Raw genomic sequence first — 21,999 nt, 5'->3', positions numbered from 1 at the left:
ATGTTGGTGTTTATCTGGTTCTGCAAATATGACCTTGCAGTTAAAACAAAGTCATTGTATAATACTTCCCTCTTGTAAGATAATGCTGTGGCTTGAAATGTTGTAGCCTTACAGCCTGTCGCTGATTAGTTTTAAAAACCTCTACCAGCCTGGTTATAGGAAGCCATTATTTTCTCAGCCTCAAGGCAACTGAAGTGTAAAGTAGCAGGAACCAGAAAGTCACAAATTCGAGGCAAAAATTAAGATCTTCTATTTAAAATGTTATGTCATTGGCATCTCTTCTTGACAGAAAATGTTTCAATAACTTGCATGGTTGATGATCAGCTGCTGAGTATTAAAAACAAATCATTAAAACTCCCAAAAGTCTGAGTCATAGTAAATGTGTAGGTGATAGCATGGAAGGCAGCCTGTTGCAGTGTGTGAAGCATGTGTCACTGACATTTGATGAAGATGATCTGAGTTTCCTGTGGCAGGTGGGGACTTTTATGCTCGTTCCCACTCTTAAGTCAGTAGAATGGAGGGATTGCTACAACAGCAGGACTAGCCTGTGGTAGCAGCCAGGGATCAGCTTTGTTGCCTGGGTTATTTGCTTGGAGAGGCTGCATGTTTCCAACAGCTTAGGTTTGCTCCAAGGGTTCATTTCTTCTGAGGATGATGTACTCTTGTTTTGCTGATGATAGAAACCAAATGTGGATATTGGAGCCTGACTGGTTTGACTTCAATTTTTCATGGATTGAGTGGGAGTAGGCAGTTGTGCCATGCCTCTGGAAGTCAGGCCAGGTATCATGAATGCTCAGTAGGTGCTGTGAGCACATGTAATTAGCAGCAGGCTAGAGCTGGCAGCCTCTGGGATACAATCTCTCTCCTGGCTATGGTGAGTGGGGAGAAGGAAGGGTAGCAGAGAAATACCAGGGAGGGAAGAAGAATAGCCTATCACTATCCTATGTGAAATTTTTCTTATCTCTTAAAACCCAAACCTTTGGATATCTTTATTGAAAATTTTTGAGAAATAATTAGTTTTCTCTGTTACTGTAAGCAGTTCTTAAAATGATAGTGTTACTAACTGCTGTTTGTAAGGTTGATAGTGTGTCACAGGATGTTTTTTGGTTTGCCCCCCCCCCCCCCACCTGCAGGTGGACAAAGCTGGACTTCTACAACCTCACTGGAGGAAGAAAAAAGATTGCTTACAAACTTAATCTTGGGGCTTTCTCTCTGTGCTGGAAAGCGTAAAACTTGTATCTCCATTTGATTAAATAGTCCTAGTTTTGGCAACTGCAAATAGATTATGAAAGGCAAAGATGATTGGAAATTAAGTTATATCTGGAAGCCCTATCTCAGGATTCTGAATTCATCTTTTTATCCTTTTTTATGCCCTTCATACTGAAATATGGTTCAGTTTAATATCTTTGGAAGAAGAAACCTAAAAGCCTTAAGTATTCTACCATAGTGAAGAAGGTAAAGGTGAATGAGAAAACTAATGAAAAGCATCCTTGCATCAAAAGTGAGCCCCTTGTGTCTGGGGACTCTAGTTTACATTAATGAACAGTCAAAGAAAGTTCATGTATGTCTGCAATAAGAAGAATGCCTGTGGAAAAAAAACCCAAAAAAGTAAGTCCTTCCCTTGGAATGAAAAGGTAGGTGGAACGACTGGAAATCAAATGAGCATCTCAGAAAACTACTTGTATTTGGGAGGCTTCGTTAAGCATTTGGAAATGTGAGGTGTCAAGGAGGTGTTGGAAAGAAGATAATAAAAGAGGGTTTAAAAAAAGGCAAGTGATTGGAGTGTAATGCCGGTTTAAAGAGTTGGTCAGTGTGGAGGAGTCTGACAATAGAAGCAAATAACTGATACAATGAAAAGTGAAAATAAGCCTTTTACTTTTCATAATAGAAGAGCGAATGAGGTTGCACAAGATTGAGAAAGTATTTTGAATTTTTACACACATGGATTTGGTTTCTACAGGAAAGAACTAATCTGGGAGTATGTGACAATATGTATGGCAAGAATACAGTAAGCATGTGTGACTCAAACCTGCGCCGGAGGGATGCAGATAAGTGTCACAATTTGGAAGAGAGCTTACTGAAGCGCAGTAAATTGGGGTACTTCAAGGCCCAAGACTGGTAGGGTTAAATGAAGTATTTCTTGTATCTGTAGTTGTTTGAATCCTCCTTCCACCTTTCTCTGAGGATTCACACCACTCTTGGAATGGCTTGCTGGGCTGGTTGAAGTGGTAATTGTTTTGGGGGTTGATATTTAAGGCCTTGTGACAGTAGCTCTCTTATGTTGTATGCTTGGTATGTTGCTTCTTATCTGTGCCTCCAAATGTTTGGGATGTGCAGGAGATACAGCAATTCTCTTGACACTGGAGGAGGATTTTTAGCCTCCTTTTTATTTGGTGGTATAGAGCAGTCTGCTAAAGAGGATGAGAATTGATTGAATTAATTGGGTAGGTCTACAAAGAGAATAAAAGCCTTTAAGCACATTAATGCTGCATTTTGGTGTTTTCTTGGTTGGTTTTTTTGTTTATTTTGTTTTTTTTAAAGTCCTAACTTTAGTACAAATAGCTTTTGCTGTAGTTGTAGCACTGGTGTGTTGTCTGTTTACCTACCTGGAATCCAGAAACAGGTGCCTTTTTTCAGCCCTGTGATAGCACTGATTATACAGGAACAGTGTTTTAAGGTGGTAGGAAAAGACAAACTGCAGTTCTAACCAACCCTTGAACATGGGTGGTTAGGCTAAAGGAGTTTTTCTCCCTTCTTTTCATGCTGGGAATGTCTTTATTGCTGTTGGTGCAGCTCCAAACTGAGCACTGGGGTAGATCTGGCTGACATCAAGTTTTAACCAGTTCTGAACAAAGACTGACGGGGGTGCCCTATTGAAATAAGCTTTTGCCAGCTGCAGCAGTACGTAGTTCTATATAATATAAATTATTAGTACACACATGTAAGTTAGTCTAGAACCTGAAGATCAAGTTTAATAGGTCAGAAAGAAAATACTTCAGATTTGTGTGATTTAATTTTTTTTTTCAAGTCACTGGAAGCAAAACCATTAGAAATGCAACATGGTTCAGGAAATCTTCATGGGGTTGGAACAGTGATATCTTTTTAATGAAAGGGAGGTCCCTAAGTTGCAGAATGAGTGCTTTAAAAGTCAACTCCAGGAGATGGGTATAAGATTTTTAAAATATTTCTTGGGTTTTTTTGCCTTGTGGTTCGTTTACAGCTTGTATTTCTGCAAACAGGTAGTGGTGTAGCACTGTGTCTTTCAGGTCTGCTATGGATGAGGCACTTGTATATAAGAAGAGGGAAAGAAGACAGGAAGATGAAACTGTGCAGGATATGATTGTTTTGTGGTATATGAAGTTATTAGCAGCAGCCAGGAGAAGTTGTTTTGGGGCAATTGTTTGGTCAGTGCCACTTTCCATGGAATTTCAAGTGCAGTATGGCTACTGGCAGGCTTAATGAGATGACCAGAGCAATTTATAGCAAAGCCACAGTCACTCCTGCATTACTAACTAGGTAGTGTTGTGGTTTAATATGCTCCTTCAGGTCTTCACTGTAGTCCTGATCGAAAGTATTTATGTATCCTTTTACGAGTTGCTGAAAAGTAAATGGCACCAAGGGGAATTACTACCATGGTGATTGTTTCCTTCATGATGTTGTTTTCTGATCTGTATTTGGGCACTGTTACTAAACTTAAATACAGATCAGAGATGCAGATACAGAGAGACAGATTTTACTGGCAGAGTAAGGAGGGACATGTCCAACTGAGATGTGCCATTCTTTTGCTTCGGTATTTGGCTACTTTGGCATCAAGTAATCTTGGTGGGACTTGGCTGCAGGTAAGGAAGGTGAGTTGAGAAGTTATGTCTTGTAGTTTCTGTATTGTATAAGGTGTTTTTCCTCACCCTGAAAGCATCTGGATTTTCCCTGTTTGTTAAATGGATCAAATAAGTCCAAAGACAGGCATTTTGAATTTTTTTGTTTTACTTGGGTAGCCTGCAGTGAAAGATCAGGTGAAAAAACAGATGTTCTTAAACAATAACATTGGCTGCTTGTTTCACACACGTGCTATACAAGCAGCTGTGAGTCAGATGAAACTGCTGTTCAGAAAGGAATGTATTTCGTTATCCAAAAGGAAATAATCTTGACTGAGCTTCTAATTGCCATTGCATCATAATACTTAGTACACTTGTGGCTGTTGAAACCTGGACAACATAGTTACAGGACTCAAAATTAGGCTGGGGAGCAGACAAATTGACTTGAGCTAAAGGGTAACTTCCTGCTGGAGAGTGACAAACTCACTTCAAGTACAGAGTTAAAACAGTAACTGCAGAGTTCATCCAAACCCTTGGTTTATTTGTATTAAGTTTGTTTTAGAAGTTGATGTATCACAGGACTTTGTTGTTCTATTTTGATTTACCTTTTTCTAACTCTTCATGCAGTAGACAAAATTACTAAAATAGAACAAAAAGAATGCTTGAATGCTGCTTTTTTGAAGTCGAGAAAGTAGGTACAGATGCACAACTTTTCCCTAAAATGAGCAGGGCTGTTAAGAGCCTTGTGAATTTGGCTTGTGCTAGTGTCCTGGGGAGGCTGCCTGAGACATTGTCTTTGGTCAGGGGCATTACAGGCATAGTTTTACTACCAGGTTCAAAGATGTTATTGCCAGCTAGGAGGTGTTGATGAGGATGCTGAGTAAATCTGAGATTGGGACATCTTGGCTCTTGGAAGCTAAAAGCACCCTAATTTCTAATTCAGAACTGAGGAAGAATTAGAATTAGTTTGTCAATGAATTAGAATTAGTTTGTCAGTGGAAGCGTCCAAATCTCTCGCACTTTTTGTGTAACTGCCATCCAAACTCAGAGGTGCTTGGTGGCAGTTATATAAATAATTATATTTGAAACTGAAATAATCTGCCTTATTGCTAATTGCAGATGTCCACAATCAGATGTTCAATCAGCTGCAGATGGTGTTATCTTATAAACAGGAAATGCACTTAAAACAGTCTATGCTAATGCTATCTTGGAGACCTGAGTCACACTGGTACCCAGGCTCTGGTACGGCCTTTCTGAGATCACTTTGAATCTTCTTACTGGCTTTCTGATGGAAATAAATTGCCAGTGAGTATTTTTATGTATGGATATGCTTCCCAATATTTTGCTGCTCTTTCAGCACACGGCGATTCCCCGTGATGTATCCTGTCTTTGCTTTGGGAAGGCAGAAGAGTTACCTCGTTTTTCTTGTGAAACCAGTTCCTGCTATTTACATATGTAGCTGATCTTGACAGCAGAACTGCGGGCCATCCAAAGCCACCACCCAACTAGGTGCACAGAGACAGCTACTTATCCTAGCCAGCAGCCCAGGCTGCAAAATGACTGTAAATACAGCGTCTTTGTGTTCAATTACCTTCTTTCAGACTTGCAGATTTAAATCTGAGTGATTAAAATGCCTTGAAACACATTTTTCTGTTTCTTCTGTCAGCTTTCTCAGTAGGGCTGTGCTGGGAGAGGGATCTCTCTTTGCTGCTGACTCCGTGTAGTTAGCTGTGGAAATGTAGCAGCCAGCATAAAGAAAGCAGAGTAGGTGCGTGCCTGCTGTTCCCCTCTCAGAGCAGGCAGAGGTCTGTTGGACATGCAGAGCCCTGGATCCCTTGCCTTAAAGTGCCTCTGAAGAGCTGAGCTCTGGGCAGCTGGTGAAGGGGTGGCTGGTAATGTTCACATTTTGGGGAATTTGGGTGTGCATGAAGCATGCCCTGATGTTCTCCTCCCCTGTGCTGGAGCTCAGACTGAGAAGGTGTCTTAGCAAGGGCTTGACTTAGAACAGGGGACAGTGGCTGAGTCTTGTGTGAGAGTAGATTCTTCTCCATGCTGAGTTGCCAGGTACAGATGTACTCTTAAGGCTGGTTCATGGATTGTAGCCTTCAGCGATGCACAGAGGAGGGGTGCTGGGCATTAAGTGCTTCTTTCCCAGCTGGTGTTTCCCTGGTGATAGTACTTCCCTCTGCTATTCCCTTTGGGACCTCTGTGAACTTGAAATGATTTATGCTACTGCAGTCTGCTTCCCAAAATCAGTTCCGATGATGGCGGTTCTAGATCGGAGCTGGGCAGCTCTTAAATGTTACCCCCTGCGGAAGTTTCTTTGCCCAGCTGCTGCAGCATTTGTGTGCCTGTTCCGCAAGGCTGGGGTGTTTCACAGCCTGTTTTCCAAGCTGGCATACAAGCAGAGGCTGGCAGAATGCTAGCTAGCACTGCTGGAGGGTGTCCAGCAGCTCTGAGCAAGTGGGTGAGAAGGGGGGAGCTGTAGCGGCTTTGGCCAGGGATTTGTATGGTTTGGAACAGGCTGCAGGCAGTTAGAGGAGGAGGAGGTATGTGTAGGGGGGTGTGTGTCTTCTGACTTTACATTAGCTTCATGCCTCAGTCAGTTTTATTCTGGAATGGAGCATATGCTTTGCTCTGCACTGTATGTGTCAAGCTTGAGATTTTTATTTCCAAATCAGAGTTGTTCTGAAAGTACATTGGCTTCACTTTTAAAATGCTCTAAAACATTTACTTGCAGGAAAAAAAAGTACTGAATACTATGAAACCATTGCCTCAGAATAAGCAGGGGATATTCTCAGTCCAAACTCTTGTTTTTCAGGAAAAAAATATATAGTACTGCTAATGGCAAGAGGCTTTCTTGTAATTGATAAGAAGCTTATTCCCCAAGCACCTTGTTGGAGTAGCTTCATTTGAACCCTATTTCAGTGAAATGTAATGGCTTGTGAAAATGAGCTAATTCTAGTGTGACCTTGAAGGAGAAACTTGGGAGAGTTCCTTACATGTTCTAAACTGAAATACTGTGTTACAAAATTCTTCCAGGTCTGTTCTACTGTTTTTTGGTTTGGTGGGTTTTTTTTGGGGTTTTGGGGTTTTTTTTGTTGTGTTTTTTTTTTTTGTTTGTTTGTTTGGTGTTTTTTTTTTCTCTTTTCTCCTTGGATTGCCTTTTTTTTTTTTTTTTTTAAAGAGCATTAAAAATGTAATCTCTAACTGGTTATGCAGCTCAAAGTTCTCTGAAGAAATACCTTTATATTTTCAGCTCTAAGTCTTTGAATCTTCTTCTTGGGAAGGATGCCAGATTTTAAAATTCTTCACAAAAATGTTACCTTTGTTATAATTATATAACCTGATGTTAGCAGCATAGTATTTCATATGATGCTAAATTTTCTTGTCTGTCAAAATCATAATTGTAACAATTTTGGTTGTGGATTTTCTAGGCTGTTTTTCAAGCCATGCTCCACCATGTTTTGATATCTGTACTTACACAGGTGAAGCTCAAGGATGAGACCTTCCTTCCTGCTTTTGGAAGGACACTGTGAGGTGTGGGAATGACCCAGGCCTTCTGTGAGCAGTATTCCAGTTCAGCTCAGTTCATGTTACATGTGGGGAAATGCTTGTGATCAGGTCTCCCTGGTCACTAGTTGACCAGAACTGCTTTTCAGGAAAACAGACTTGCACCACGTGTCAGGCCAAGGATGGCTTGTTAAAACTGATGTCCATCTTACTTGGTGAGAGCTGGGCTACTCTTGTGGGACACAGTGCTTGGATGTACTATATCCAGTCTTTAAAATAAACAGAAGCAGTCTCCCTTTCAGAAGCCCCTCATTCAGTCACTTTTGTGACACTGGGTGTCAAATGTTTTTTAAGTGGGCGTCTAAGCAGCTCTCCATAATGAAATAGTTGTGAGGAGTTTCTTTCTACGTGGATTTTTGGAAGCTCCAGGCGTTGGTGGTAAATCATAATCTAACACTTTTAGTATGCCTGCCTGTGCGTATGTGAGAACTAGTTAATAGTAACACTCATTTTGGGAGAACTAGGTACTCTGTCTTTAGCCTTGTTTATGGGATCTCATGGGCTTAAAAAGCCACCACCCCTCACTCCCCTATCCACCCCAACCTTCTCTCCCCAACCAAACTGATCCCTAGAAGATACAGTAGCTGAAGTATTTGCCAATGACCTATATTTTAATATCCCTTTCTTTAACATCTCTTAGTGACTGAGGAGAAAATCAACAGCATCCTCCTTCAGTGGCATCCAGTAGAACTTTGGTGAAAGTATGTCTTTCTTCTGATGGAAATACAGTATGTATACTTCAGAGTTTCTTTCTCCTTCAGCCTCTACAAAGAAGAGGGGGGCTGGGCCACAGGAGTGGGGACATAATGACCTTAGTGCACAGCCCTGTGCCTACCAGTGGCCCTGTGCTTATGAGACTCTCCTCTCCACAGGTAAGGCTGAAGGGAAAAAAGCCTATAATGAATGTAAGGAAAATAGTTGTAGCTCCCTAAACATTTCCCCCTCCCACTGTGATTGTGAGCTTGTTTCACATTTCCTTGAGAGCATGGGAGCTTTTGGAAAGCAGTCTCCTAAGGAATACAATGGGTGAGCAAAGCCTGGCAACAGTTGCTTGGTTTCTTTTTTTTTTCAGTTGGTTGACATGCCTCTCATGACCTGTGAATTAAATACAACTGTGTGAATAAGCAGATGTGATCAAATATCTCCTTATTTTAAAAAAAACCCAACAAAAACTCCCAAACACATGCAACACCCCCCAAAAAAAGAAAAAAAACCACCTAAACCAACAAAAGTGAACCAAAGTGCCCAGTATTCTGTACACAGCACAGTAAGTCACCCTAAGTAATGTCATGCTGCTCTTCAGGTCCTGTGAATTTTTTTTTCCCTGTGTAAGTTAAATGTTTTTGCCCTTAAAGAGAGAAAAGAACAGAAGTCACTGCTAGTAAAGCTTTTGAGTACTCAATGACTGAAAATTGTTCCTAAACAATTTTTTTTCTGCGATTTTGTCAAGAAGTGGTTAGTGGAAATAGATCACTGTAACAGAGTGGATCTGGACTTTTTACATGTGACAAGGTAAACAGAACAAGTCTGACACTTCCAACATACAGCCTAGTTCTTGCTGTTAGCAGAAATGGGATACTGTGCCCTGTAACAGCAAAAAGATAAGGCAGACTGGTAGTCATGTGGATGTGAGCTTTCACTGTGGTTCTGTGCCTAAAAGCAATCTGTGATTCAGATTTCTCTGTTTGTGGTAACTCCTGCAATGCTATATCTAGCAAGAAGAACACTGAAAATAAGAGAGGATTCAGAAAAGCCTTAAGAATAGTTCTGGGAAAAAAAAAAAAATCTTTTTGCTAGTAGACTTGAGAAGCTTAATCCCTACCTCAGAAGGAGATATGGAGTAACTTTCTTACAATTCAAAAATAATTCATGAAGTGAAGATAAAGTTAACCAACTGGACTAGTAGAAGAATCCATAGCTAGGATGGATTTTTCTATCCAGAGTGACTTTTAATTTAAAAAGGTAGAATATATATTTTGTTCTTTGCCAAAGGGAAATTTGGTCATTGCAGATCTAATTTTAAAGCAGGAGAGCTGTGGCTTGTGTGTTACATAGATTAGATTGGATCATTAATGAACTTTTGTGGACTGAAGAAATGGTTGCAATGGAATCAACATTTCTGTGATGGAAAGGTTGTCAGACTTGGCACCTTTTACAGGTGAGAGACCACCATCTCAGTGTGCCATGGGAATTGTTCCTTTGTTAATAAGGGAGTCTGCCCAAATCTGTTTTGAGGTATGTGAAGTCTTAAGTGTGTCTGCCTTACACTGTTTAATGAGGCTTTTGTTCAGGGCTGTTAACTTGGTTCTCATCTACCCTAGTGGGGCTTTAATCTGAGTGAAAGTGGGATCTTGGTATGTTTTGTTTAGTGGGGTTTTTTTGTAGGTTTTGGGTTGATGTTTTTCCCCACCATATCAGATAAGTTTGAAGAATATTTGCAGTATAGAGGAGTGTTGTTGTATAAAATCCAAACTTCTCTCTGAGTGTTGTTCTTCTGGAGGCTGTTTTCTTTTTCTTTCTCCTGATGCTAAGAAGGGTTTTTTATGAATTTGAATAGGTAAGAAATTGTTATTCAGTAGAAATGCAACAGCTTTTGCCAGAATACTTAATGTTTGTTTTAATATGCTAATGTAAGGTTAAAATGTACTTTTATCCTAACCTTACTAATACCTCCAAATTTGTTTTTGACCCTGTCTAGAAATTTCATAGGAAAATACAGGTCTTTGGGGAATAGTCAAGTGATCTTTAAGTGAGATTTAGAGTTAGTGGCCTGGATTTACATGCTGTTAGACAGAGGAGCAAACCTGTGTGTTCCATGGGCCATATTCTGGTGGTTAAGTGAGGCTTCTGAGCATAAAAGAAACAGTAGTTCGGGCAGCTTGCTTTATAGGCCTGTTTGATTCTGGGACCCCTAGCCCATGGTGGTAACTGATACCAAGACTGAAGCTCAGTGGGAGACATCTCTTGAAATGAGGTGTGTACTGGTTTGAAAACAAACCAGTGCGAGATCGTAAATCAGAATTATAATTTAATAGGAAAATTAAATAAAAGCAATAGTACAAGAACACTGACAGTCAGGATACAGCCTGACACCCTGTTAATCAGGGTGGTGGTAGCAGTCCAGCTGAAGAGGTCCTGTTGAAGCGGTGATCATACAGAAGGGTCTGGTCTTTGCCTGAAGGTCCAGTGGTAGCTCTTGTCCTCTAGGAATCCAATAGGGCTTGCTTGTGCTGTTCCAAACCCCGGATTGTATCCAGGTGGGACTGCTTGGCTCCTCCCCCCTGGGCAGGGCATCTCACAATGGGCTGATGTAGTTTTATGAGTCATGGGGTGGGTCCTTGGTGGCCCATTAACAGAGATGGTCGCCGGAGGGAGTTATCAGGGATGAGTCACGGTAGGAGATAACACTGTCCCGCCTGTTTTAACAGCTTGTGAAGATGATAATAGAATACATCTTACATTGTAACCTAGGACAGGTGATATCAGAGTTGTTACCCCACTGGTGAAGTCAACTTACATGTGATCTCAGCTGTTGTATTCATGGCTGCATGTCACAACTACAGACTGCAAATTGTCAGGTAACCTGTGTTTTGTGGTGTCTCAAAACAAAGGGAAAACACTAACGAAACAAATGCAAAATTATTGCAGCTATTAGTGATAAAAAATGTGCACACCATTCTGCTGAAGTTGATTGCTTATTTGCATGCTTAGTGATATCTGTAATCAAATACTTTCCCAATGATTAGGATTTTTGCAGTATTCCTGGGAGAAGGTGTGCTTAATTTTCCTCTGCAGTTTGCTAAATGGCTCAAATTGTTTGCAGTGGCTACAATTTGAAGATGTGAATGTGAAGGGAAGCTGTTTTTTTAACAGGCCTCTATCCTATAAATAACTCAGCGTAGTCCTATTTAGGTTTACATTTTTTTTCTGGAACGTGACTTTATATAGTTGAACTGGTCCATTTCTAAAAAAGGTATGAGAATCACTTGGTTATGTGTGTCCAATATCTTGTTCTTACATAACTGTCTTCTGTAAAACTTTCTGGTTGTCACTGAAAATGGTTTTCTGTTCATGCTGTTTTACAGGTTTCTGGTATATTTTGTGGCTTCAGATGAAAAATGCTAATAAGTTGTCGGCTGCACTTAATAATTTCCTTAGTGATTAAATATAGCATAAGCATAAATGCCTAAGATTATCCTCAAGCAAAGTGTTTGCCTGATGACTTATAATTAAACTTAGAAACGTGTATGTATTAAAAACAAGTTGCTGTTTTCATCTTGTGCCATACTACAACCTGATTTATGCCTTTCCTCTTTTAGTATTTGGTGCTAGATTTTGTAACCCAGAGGTGGCAACCTGCTTCAAATGCTGCCACATGTTGGACATTGTAGTAGTGATTAGGAGAGATGCTGTATTCATAGAAATGTCTTATTTTCTTCACTTTAAGGAAGTTGAAATTACCAGTAGTGTTAAAATTGCCCTTCTTGTTTCCCAGGTCTGTTGAGGGATCTCTCCGTTATCATCAAGCCACATACTAAGTAGGTAAAAAGTACAGATTTAAGTGAGCTAGTTTCCATGAAAGGTAGGGAAAAGATAAGGTTGAAAAGTTTCAATGTGCTCACATTTTTTCTGCTGATTAGATGAGGATTCAGAGCAGACTCTGCATAAGTGTTCTAAGAGCTCAGTAGAAATCTACAATTAATAAGGATTTCTTATAGTGTGTCACTCATGACAACATTTCTAAATGCCAGGAAGCGTTTCTCAGACAAGCTATAGCAGGTTTTATGCTCTAGAAAAATTGCATTTCTAAGTAAAACTCAGTGTCTTGAGTCTTGACTCTCAGAGCTGTTGGACTGGCTGATTCAGGCACTAATAGAAATGTGTCTGTGATGCTCCTATTTTCTTTGATTCCTTTTGTCGTATAACCACAGAAATGCTGAACTTCAGTGTAGCTCCCATTTCTTGTATACAGCATGTTTCTCTGAGAAACTACACTTCTCTTTAAAAGCATTGCTTCCTAAATCATGATTTCACAAATTTTGAGCTTTCAGTTTCCTCTCATGGCATACCAATTCTTTTATCCCCTGTATGCTGGCATTGGCAACACAAGTCCAGACTTCAGTCAGCTGAGGTAGGACTGTGTGTAAACCACAAGGACTCTGGAATTACAGGTGGAAACTTTATAGATGTGAGTTAATTTTTCATTTTTCCCCCACAATTCTTTCCAGAGTAATTGCAAAGAACTTGGTTTCTTCAAAGCAGTGCAGACACTGGATTGCTGTTTTGGATGATCAATTAAAAGCGTGCATTTCAGGGCTGGATGTTGCAAACCAAGAAACCATAGCCCACCTATTTCAATAGATTACATGCTCTCCAAGAATGTTATTTTTATAATCTCAGAAATAACTGCAATATAACTGAAAGCATTACATCTTAGAGGAGACATGTCTAACATGTTGCCCTTTAACTGCACCCAAACCTTTTGTGTTTACTTTTCTCAGAAGGGGAGGGGTGGATGTATTTGGATGTATTTTCTGTCTCCATCCCTTGCTGGTTTTTTGCATTACAGTACTCAGAATATCAATGGACAGCAAATACTTACTCAAACAGAGGTCAAACATAAAGACTTTCTTTTATTCATGGTAATAGAAGGTAACATTGACTTACTTTTTTTAAAAGCTGATCTGTGTCAGGGCAACTTTGTTCTCTCCCGTGTTACATGCACTTAAACACTTGACTTTGAGGTTGCACTTGTGTTCTTGTGACCGAAGAGCTCAATTCTCAAGTGTAAGTAGATGCCAGACCATCGTAGGATGTGAGTGTAGGGTGGTGTTCCAGGATCTTTTGAACTGTAAGAAGCCAGAATGTCCTCAGTGAAAAAGAGCAAAATGTGGGAATCTTGAGGAGATGGGAGCACTATTGGCTCTAGCTTATTAAAAGACCCTCAAGCTGAAGATAAGTCTGTCATGGTCCTGAGATTTTTTTGGACAAGCACAAACCTAGTGAAAGGGTAGTGGCTGACTAACATGCTGCAGGAGTGTGTCAAAAGTAGGTGTTTTGTTAGTAAGCATGCTGCAAGGTCATACAGTCCAAAGTGGTTCTTTGCCTCCTTTCTTCTTTCTTTTCCCCCCCTCAATGTAAGTAGTAACTAATCTTATGTAGATGGGTTTAATGGTGAATGTCAAGTTTTGGAGTAATACAGTTGCTCAAGTAGAGAACAGCATGTATATGCTTAAAATCTTTAGGAAGGTTTAAAAAAAAAAAAGCGTGAAAGAGGCTTTTGTAGTATATTTATACCTGGTTCTAGGAACACTTAAAAGTGATTTCTTCCTGTAATAGCTTTAGTCCAGCTGAGTCATGGCTTTATACACCATTTAGTTAAGACCGCCTCTAAAATAAGTGTCCAATATCTGTGAAGAAAAAAAATACAATCCTCTTATAACTGCAAAATGAAAAGCAGGGCTTTTACCACAGAATATTTTATGGAGAATGTGCTGAAGCTCTTCATTTGAATGGGAGCAGGCACATTTGTTCATAAGAATAAGGAGTTAAAGTCCATCAAGATAGTCCTCTTTCTGTGAATTTACTGCCCAGTTTGAATCTTAAGAGAATCATAGACAGACAGGGATCTCTTTAAATATGGGGTGAACTGTAGAACATCACAGAAAATCAAGAAGTGATGGTGATGCTGCTTACTGGAGGAAACTTATTACCTTTATTCCTGCGGATCTGGTTATAGCACCTGGTGAGAAATCCAGTGCATTGTAGTATTCCTGAAGTGGTACTACAAATAGACATTGATGTTCTAGGTTGTGTCTAGCTATTGGCCTCTGTGAGAGCTTGATTTTCTCTGTCACCTCAGTGTTGTGGCCTTGCTGCAAATATTTAGTCCCAGAAGGGCTCTCATCTCCTTATGGGTGGAGCAGGTTGCCATCATAGCGCTGTAATGCTTTGTGACTGACATCTGGCCTGATACAGGGAATAGTTTGGCTCATGCCAAATAAATACTCTTACATAAGTAAGCATAAAGTTACAGTGATGATCACATTTAGATACCACCTATTCTTTATTGCTCTTCTGAGGTTCATTTGTTCTTCAAGATAAAATTACACATCCAGTATGAAGACAGTTGATGGCTGAAAATAAATCTGTTTGCATAACCTTTTACTGTTCTTTGTTGCAGCTCTCAAGTTCCACTTACAAATATAGGAGTGAGGAATTCAAGAGACAGTTTTCTCATCTGCCAGACTCAGAGAGACTCATAGTAGGTAAGAAGCAATTACAGCAAAAGTCCTTGTCTTCTGGGTGATGACTTCAACTTGCAGTCATGTCAAAGCATTTTGGGTTTTGTATGGCAAATTCTAGCTACACCTGATAACTTCTTATTCTCCTCTCTCTGAGCTAGCATCAGATACTTTAAAGGAAAAGCCAGGTCCATACTCCTTTCCTCTACTGCCTGCTTTGTGAAAAAAAAAAAAAAGGATGTTGTTTTTGAGACCCTGTTAACTAGGTAAATCATCCTTAGCAAAAACTTTCCCCTTGCTCTCTGGAACTAGCACCCTTGCCCGAGGCACCTTGATTAATGTGACTCCTGGGACTGAGTGACACAGTGGGTGGCTGTAATTTAAAAGACTATTTTTCAGATGAATAGGAGAGGAAAGAAGCAGATGTCAGAGAATATCAAACTATGATGCATAACTTTTCTCAACACTGAAATGTTCCCTTTGAGCTCCAGCTCAGTTTCACTCCACTGCAGAATCCAAAGCAAGCATGTACCCCTACCTCGTCTGCATACAGTGATGCACCTTATTCCCTTCTTTATCACCTGCCTGTGTTATATTTGTGTAACAAATACACTGTATGTTTTCATACAAAAGAGGCACTGTGACTGTTTAAAGTTCATCTCTCATTTTATGCAACTTCTAAGGAAGTGAACATTGAGAGGCTGTTAGCATATGCTTGCAGCATGCAAGCAACGGCTCTGAAGCAGTTAAATCCCTGTGTCTTTTTCCAGCCTCAGGAGGCAGTTATCCTCTGAAATGCCTTCTGCATTTTTAAAATACTTCAGTAGGGAAGTAAAACAGAAGGAAAGGATATTACTTCAAAGCACTGTTTTGATGTTTCTCCTTACACTTGATTGATAATGAAAGCCATGGAGTAAACTCTGAAGCAGTTTCAGAGAAGAGACTGCCTAGGATTTAGAGAAAGATGTAGTAATGGGTTAGTCTCAATCTGTTCCATCAGAAGAAAAGCCACTACTTTTATATAATTTTTTTTTTTACCCCACAAAAAGCAGTGCTTTAAAGGAGTTTTTGCATCCTCCAAGCAAGGAGCTCTTCCTTTGCTTGGTGCAGAGAAACTTGGTACAGGCTTTACAGTGCTCCAAGAACCCATTGCTTGCTGCTGTTCATTAAAAGAATTGTTACTGCTTCTGTTCTTAAATTAGCTGTTAAAAAGAAGCAACTATTCCACTGTAATGAGCACAGTATGTAAAGATTATATGAATCTTTTTCTATTTTCTTAAAACTATTTTCTTAAAATGAAAGGAATTACTTTGACTGTCTAAAAGGGAGCTTAAAGGAGTGCCACTATAATTTGCCTGAAAATGTTTTCAAGCAACATATTAAGTTTTTGGTTCTGAAATCTTAGAAGGAGAATTGCTAATCTCTTCCTTTTGTTTTGATATTTGCTTTTGTGTAGGTGGGTCAGAGTGGGGTTGCTCATCACTTGCTCAGTGATGACCTTTATAGGTCTGAATCCCTCTCTTAATAACACAGAAGTCAGATGCAAACTTCTTACTAATGCTTTCCTCAAGTCCTTAACCTTGAACTCCTGTTGCCTTCTTCTCTCAGCATTTTGGTATCTGACTGTTCTTTAAGCATGCATTTACAACTTACTTATTTAGATTTATGTAGTTCTGTGTGTAGTTATGTCTCTTAGGGCTGGTATACACGTCTCATTCTTGTTACAAGAAACTTTATTTCCACTTGATTATTTGAGGGGGGAAATGCTAGAGAATTTAAAAAAATATAATAAAAGCTTCTGTAAATGCAGACATAGCTTGAAGTTAGGATGTTGGGGATTTCTGAACTTCTTGATATTTGAACAAGAACTGTATTATCTTCTCGTAGTACACAAAACCAAAATTCAGGCTCAGACAATACCAGATACAAAGCTATTTGATACCTCTAAGGGTAAAATCACTAATATATTGCATCAATACATACATTCTGTGTATTTTCTATATATTAGGTAGCCTTCTTTAGGTTGGAGCTTCCAAAAGAGGTCTGTCTTAATTATTTAGCAGCAGTACTTGTGAAAATTTCTTTTGTTTGGATCTTCAGGCTCTGAAATTGGGAAAGCTCTCGGAGATTTTTAAACAGTGCAACCAAATCCTCTGCTCTTGTTCTTAATTAGCAGGTATCTGATGATGGGTAATTGCATTGTAGATGAAATCCGTTTTTCAATATGGGTGTTTCAGTCAGAGACAGTATCATAAAAACAACGGTCAACTTCTGGAAATATCCCCTGCCTGAAGAACTGGATATCTTCAAGCTGCCTGTTAGTGTCTCACTCTGCAGATAGTTTTAGCTAGTGATAGGATCTGTTTAGTGGTAAACTATTATCTTACTACAACATACGAGCTACTGTTACATAGGAGTTGACAGTATAATCTGTTGTACTAAAAAATGTTTGTGTATTCTGTTGTTTAGGTGCTTTGAAGTTTGACTAATGAATATTTCTCCCGTGTACTGCTGGTCTTGCCTGATACCTCTTCTCTGAAAACCTAAGATAATGCACAGGGGTTGATGCATGGAGTGCTGTCCTCACACGGATGTACCATCAGCTCAGACTTTGGGCTGTTCCCAGAACAATGGTCTGGATGCAAGCCAGTACAAGTCTGCCTTCATAGTCTTCTTAAGAGTAAAAGAAATGGCTTTTTATTGTATTGTAATAGCCCATCTCATTTTAGGTAACAGGTTGGGGTCAACTGTGCTGCAGTCAGTGGGTGAGTAACTTGCTCTTGCTCTCTGTACACAGATTACGCCTGTGCGCTCCAGAAGGATATCCTGCTGCAGGGACGCTTGTATCTCTCTGAAAACTGGCTCTGTTTCCACAGCAACATTTTCCGATGGGAGACCACAGTAAGATCTCTAAGCTCACTTGAATCCCACCTTTTCTTTGTCCTATCCTGTCAGGATATAGGATTAGAATCTCTCACATCTTACCCTGTCAATCTCAGACTAGTAACTTTGGGCTGTGAAGAAAGAGCCTGCATCCCTGAGTGGAAATGCAGATCTGTTCTCTGTAAAATAAGAATAGCAACGGAGGCATCTGAATGCTGAAGTAAGCCTGCTCAAGTCAGTCATTCAGCATGGGGAGTTTAGGAATTATGCTAAAGATGGCTTTTAACATTTCTGGATGGCAATTTGCCTTTCTTTACCATGCAGTTGTCCTATAAAGGCATGTAACACACAATCTTCTACTGTTAGACCTGGGGCATGACATGGTATGTGGTGTTGCCCTATTCAAGAGCTCTCCAGCATTGAATCTTACTTGACTTAGCCTCACACGTAACTATCAGCATCTGAGAACAACAGAAGGGAATTGATAAATTACTTCTGCAAGTTCTCATATTGTGATCTGTGGCTTTTGAACAGTATGAGCAAAGGTAGATATTTGTGATCTGTTGGCCCTTTATTTCTGTCAGATTAGGTTTGTGAGTTAAAATTTTTCATTCAAACAGTTGTTGCACTTGCTGTAGAACTTGCATGAAGCAGTGAATGAGAAAGGGAAGACAACCTAGCTAACAGGGGATGGACATGTCAAAATGTTCTGTGAGCTGTGAGACTGCTCACGCCTTAAGTTAGTCTCTTAGACTTAAGTGCTCTGAAATACACAGGACAAACAACAAATAGCTTGTGTATTCAAGATGGCAAGGGGCTATAGAAATACTTAACTGAAAACCAAGCTTACTTTTGTCAGATGGATTTGGTGATTGAATATATCTTATTTTAGATGTGAAATTAATTAAAAAATAAACCCTTTGAAATTATATGCTTGAATATATAAACTGTTCAAAGACTGGGTTTTTTAGCCAAGCCAGCATACATCCAGGTAACCTGTTTCTGCCTGTCTAGCAGAGTGATATATTCAGCAATACCTTTAGGCAATCTGAGCTCATCAGCTAAAATGTTAGAGCTAAGTTTGGGACCTCATTAGCAGGCTGTGTTGTTGTAAAGAGAGATGGAGTAAGTGGAGAACCTTCTTCTCACTGAGGAAAAAACAAGATAGAGCTGTATGTTTCTCCTTTCTCTAAGCTGAATGGCAGCACAGCCTCATACTCAAGAGAAGAGGTGGTAGGCTGGAAGGAAATGACTTGTTGCAGGCCAGATAGACCATATTCTTCAAACACAAACATTTCAACTACTAATATACAAGTCAAACATGTCTAGGCAGGAAGAATTTCTTGCAGTGACTAGACTGCAAATAAAACTCTGAAGATGGACTATATAGTAAACTTCTGTGAGATAACACAGTCTATTATCTTATCTCTCTCATCTGTGTCCTGCTTTATGTGTAGCATTCTGATTGGGATTGACTTTCAGATCTGTGATTTGTATTTGGTTGGGACTGTGGTGTGTGGCTGGAGGAGTGGAAGAAAAGAAGAAAGAACCACTTCCTTCCCTCGTCCTAATGTGAAAGAAGAGGAGATGACTCTTAAGTCACCTCAGCTTCTACTTTGAAATGCTTGCTGTTAAAGCAGCAATTAGAGACAGTAATTGCTTTTGTGATCTCATCTGAATTTCATCCCAGGGTTTGGGGTTAGTTTGAGTTCCTCTTGCATGTTCTGTAACGTCTAACTTTTTAGTCATAAGTTTTTTTTAATATGTTTTGTTAAATGTGTTTCTGCTTAGATTTCTATTGCTTTGAAGGATATCACTTTCATGACAAAGGAGAAGACTGCTCGTCTCATTCCAAATGCCATACAAATAGCAACAAAAGGAGAGAAGGTGAAAATCTGTGTTTAAATATGTTCTTGCTAAATGATAGAGTCCAGAACACAGCACTTGTTCTAGTCTGTATTTGCATAAGTGACTTCCCTGTCAAATGTTTAAATGTGATTGGGATTAGAAGGCAGACTGTGGTTTCGTGCCTGTGCATGTTGGTTTGCTAATTGAACTCCAGTTTGATTGCAGAATCCCTTAGTGGTGTTTATATAGTAACCAGAAAGTAAAAGTTTGTCTCACCTATTCCAAGGAAATCTATTTTAAAACTAAAATTCAATGCATGAATTCAGAATGTGTATTCTTCATATTGGAAAAATATCAAATCACTGAATTTCAAGTGCTCCTGGAAGAAAACTACTGGAAACAAAAGGAGTATGATGTCATGGATGTCAAGTCATGGAGAAATTTACCCCAGAACATGTGCTGGGAAATGAAGTTTTTGAGTGTGTATTTAAAAAACTGAAAAGCATGATGCAGAGTCTTCTTATGTGCAACACACTTTGTGATTAGTTCTTCTATAAATGTCTTGAAAATAATAGTTCTTTGCAAAGAACAGAGAACAGCTTATCACTGTGAACCTGGAGCAACTGTTCTTTGTGAAGGAACTGTGATTCCTCATATTTGGCTGGTCCCTCTCAATTTATCCAGTATTAACTTTCATGACAAGGAAGATAGACCTCTTTGCTAAAAAGCCCCCAGCTTTCCAATGGGAAAGATTTTAACACTGCAAATGATGCATATAATTTGATCTCCTATTTTAATTATTTCAATTTCACATCATGTTGTGTGAAAATGTTAGTAAAAGGCATATGTGGCAGAAGAATGGAAATAGCTGCAGCCTGTAGGAAACAGGCATGTGCTTTTCTGAATTGTTCAACCTCCTATTTGCAAGTGGGGGAAAAATTTAAGTGTGTAATTAGTTGAGGAGGGAGGATCTCTTCCTTTATGCCAAGGGTAGCTACATGGCCAGAACAGCAAGTGTCTTTGTATATTGTGTGGACATTGGGGAACATATTATCACTCACTGAAAGTGATACAAAGTGTGGAACATGAGGAATATGACCCCAGGTTTGTTGAATGTGAAAGGAGGCATGCTGTTACTGATAACCTTGGGATATTCAAGATACAAGGAAGCATTTTGGGACTCTTGAAAATAGCTACATGTGAGCTTATTTTTTTACCTTGTTTTTTTCTGCAGTTTTTCTTCACGTCATTCAGTGCAAGAGACAGAAGCTACCTCAGTATCTTCCGTTTGTGGCAGAATGTGTTGCTGGATAAGGTAAGCTTGTCTGCATCAGTACCTGTGGTTAAGCAACCAAATAATCTTTTTCTAATGCAGACAGATGTGCCTCTGGAGAATAAGAGACTTGAAGTTAGCTTTTCCCTTCTGACTTAGAATTCTAATCTGATGTTCTGCTTTGGTTCCTTGTACTTTAGATCACAGATGAAATTCTCATCCTTTCCTTCGCAGGCTGCCACCTACAACTCTGCTGTTGATGGAGCATTTTGCCTTTGCATATAGGTTGCATGCTTCTCTTCACTACCAGCTCTAGCATATGTTACTAAATTGATATGCATTTGCTTCGCATTTTCTATGCCTAATTTGTGATCAAAAAAGCAAGAGGTTTTCTCAGTGAAAACTTTCAAGGAAAAAGGCCAAAACTCCTATTCAGATAAGTTAGCAGCTAAGAACCTTTGCCAGCCAACTCATTACAACTCTGCTGACCTTGAATAAGTGCAACAAAGGCAGGCTGTATGATATGGAAGTGTATTTTGGCAACTTCTGCTAGTTAGCTTGATTTATATTGCAATTTGTGGATACTTAAGCTAATCATCTTACTAAAAATGGACTGACACTTTTGCAGAACATCACTGCAAGAAAGACAGTTTTTGTAAACCAATTCCTTCCTGTTTATGGCTCTCGTTGTTTAAATATTTTAACACAGTTGCAATTACACACTGAAATACCCATATATAATGCTGCAACGATCCCTAAAGGTTTAAAGCTGTTGTGCTACTTACACATAGTAGCTACACTTTTTTTTTTCTTGTGTTAGATGAATTTTAAGGTAGACTAGAGGCACTTCTTGTCAAAACAAAAGCTGAAAATAAAGGGAAGTGCTATTTAAGGCAAAACCAATGTTTCTTGCAAATCTCTTGTCCCTCAAATCAAATACGATATAACTGTAACTTCATAACCATCTTGTCTTGAATCCAGCCACAGAGTACTATGTCACCTGTTGACTGCAATGTGCAACTGGAAGTAACCTTGCTTTCTTTCATTGTGCAAAATTTGTCAGAAATGGCACTTACATTATTCAGTTGATTGGTTTGTGGTGCTGGAGGGTCAGTCTATGGACATTCAGGTATACAAACCTGTTCTAGGGCTGGAACAGAGGTAACTAGCTTAGTACTGTTCAGTATTAGTTTTTCTTGTGTGTTTCTACTCTGTGACACTGAAATGAGTGTCACATTAGGATCAATTTTTCACATTAGAGCAGTAGCTAAAGGATAGATAAGAAAGCAGGAAGCATGAACTGCATGCAAGATGAGATGAATTAAGCCAGCAGGTTTTAGGAACCAGTGCATTTGAGTAGCTT

General features: G+C 39.5%; 1 protein-coding gene across 6 annotated transcripts in view; it reads left to right on the top strand.

Moving 5' to 3' along the window:
• GRAMD1C (GRAM domain containing 1C) overlaps positions 1-21,999 on the top strand; it is a 55,155-nt gene that overhangs the window by 3,439 nt on the left and 29,717 nt on the right. For 5 of the 6 annotated variants that reach the window (XM_048294866.1, XM_048294863.1, XM_048294862.1 and 2 more), the window contains exons 3-6: positions 14,572-14,656; positions 17,430-17,533; positions 19,307-19,402; positions 20,598-20,678. In XM_048294866.1, the coding sequence (XP_048150823.1) occupies positions 14,572-14,656; positions 17,430-17,533; positions 19,307-19,402; positions 20,598-20,678 (366 nt within the window). Of the gene's footprint in view, positions 1-1,518; positions 1,609-14,571; positions 14,657-17,429; positions 17,534-19,306; positions 19,403-20,597; positions 20,679-21,999 lie in introns of those variants that run through there. The other variant, XM_048294865.1, reaches the window with a different exon arrangement.

Source organism: Corvus hawaiiensis, chromosome 2 (genome assembly GCF_020740725.1).
Source record: "Corvus hawaiiensis isolate bCorHaw1 chromosome 2, bCorHaw1.pri.cur, whole genome shotgun sequence".
NCBI classification, from domain to species: Eukaryota; Metazoa; Chordata; class Aves; order Passeriformes; family Corvidae; genus Corvus; species Corvus hawaiiensis.
The sequence above is the reverse complement of the archived record's forward strand: the minus strand, read 5'-3'. Positions and strand labels throughout refer to the sequence as shown.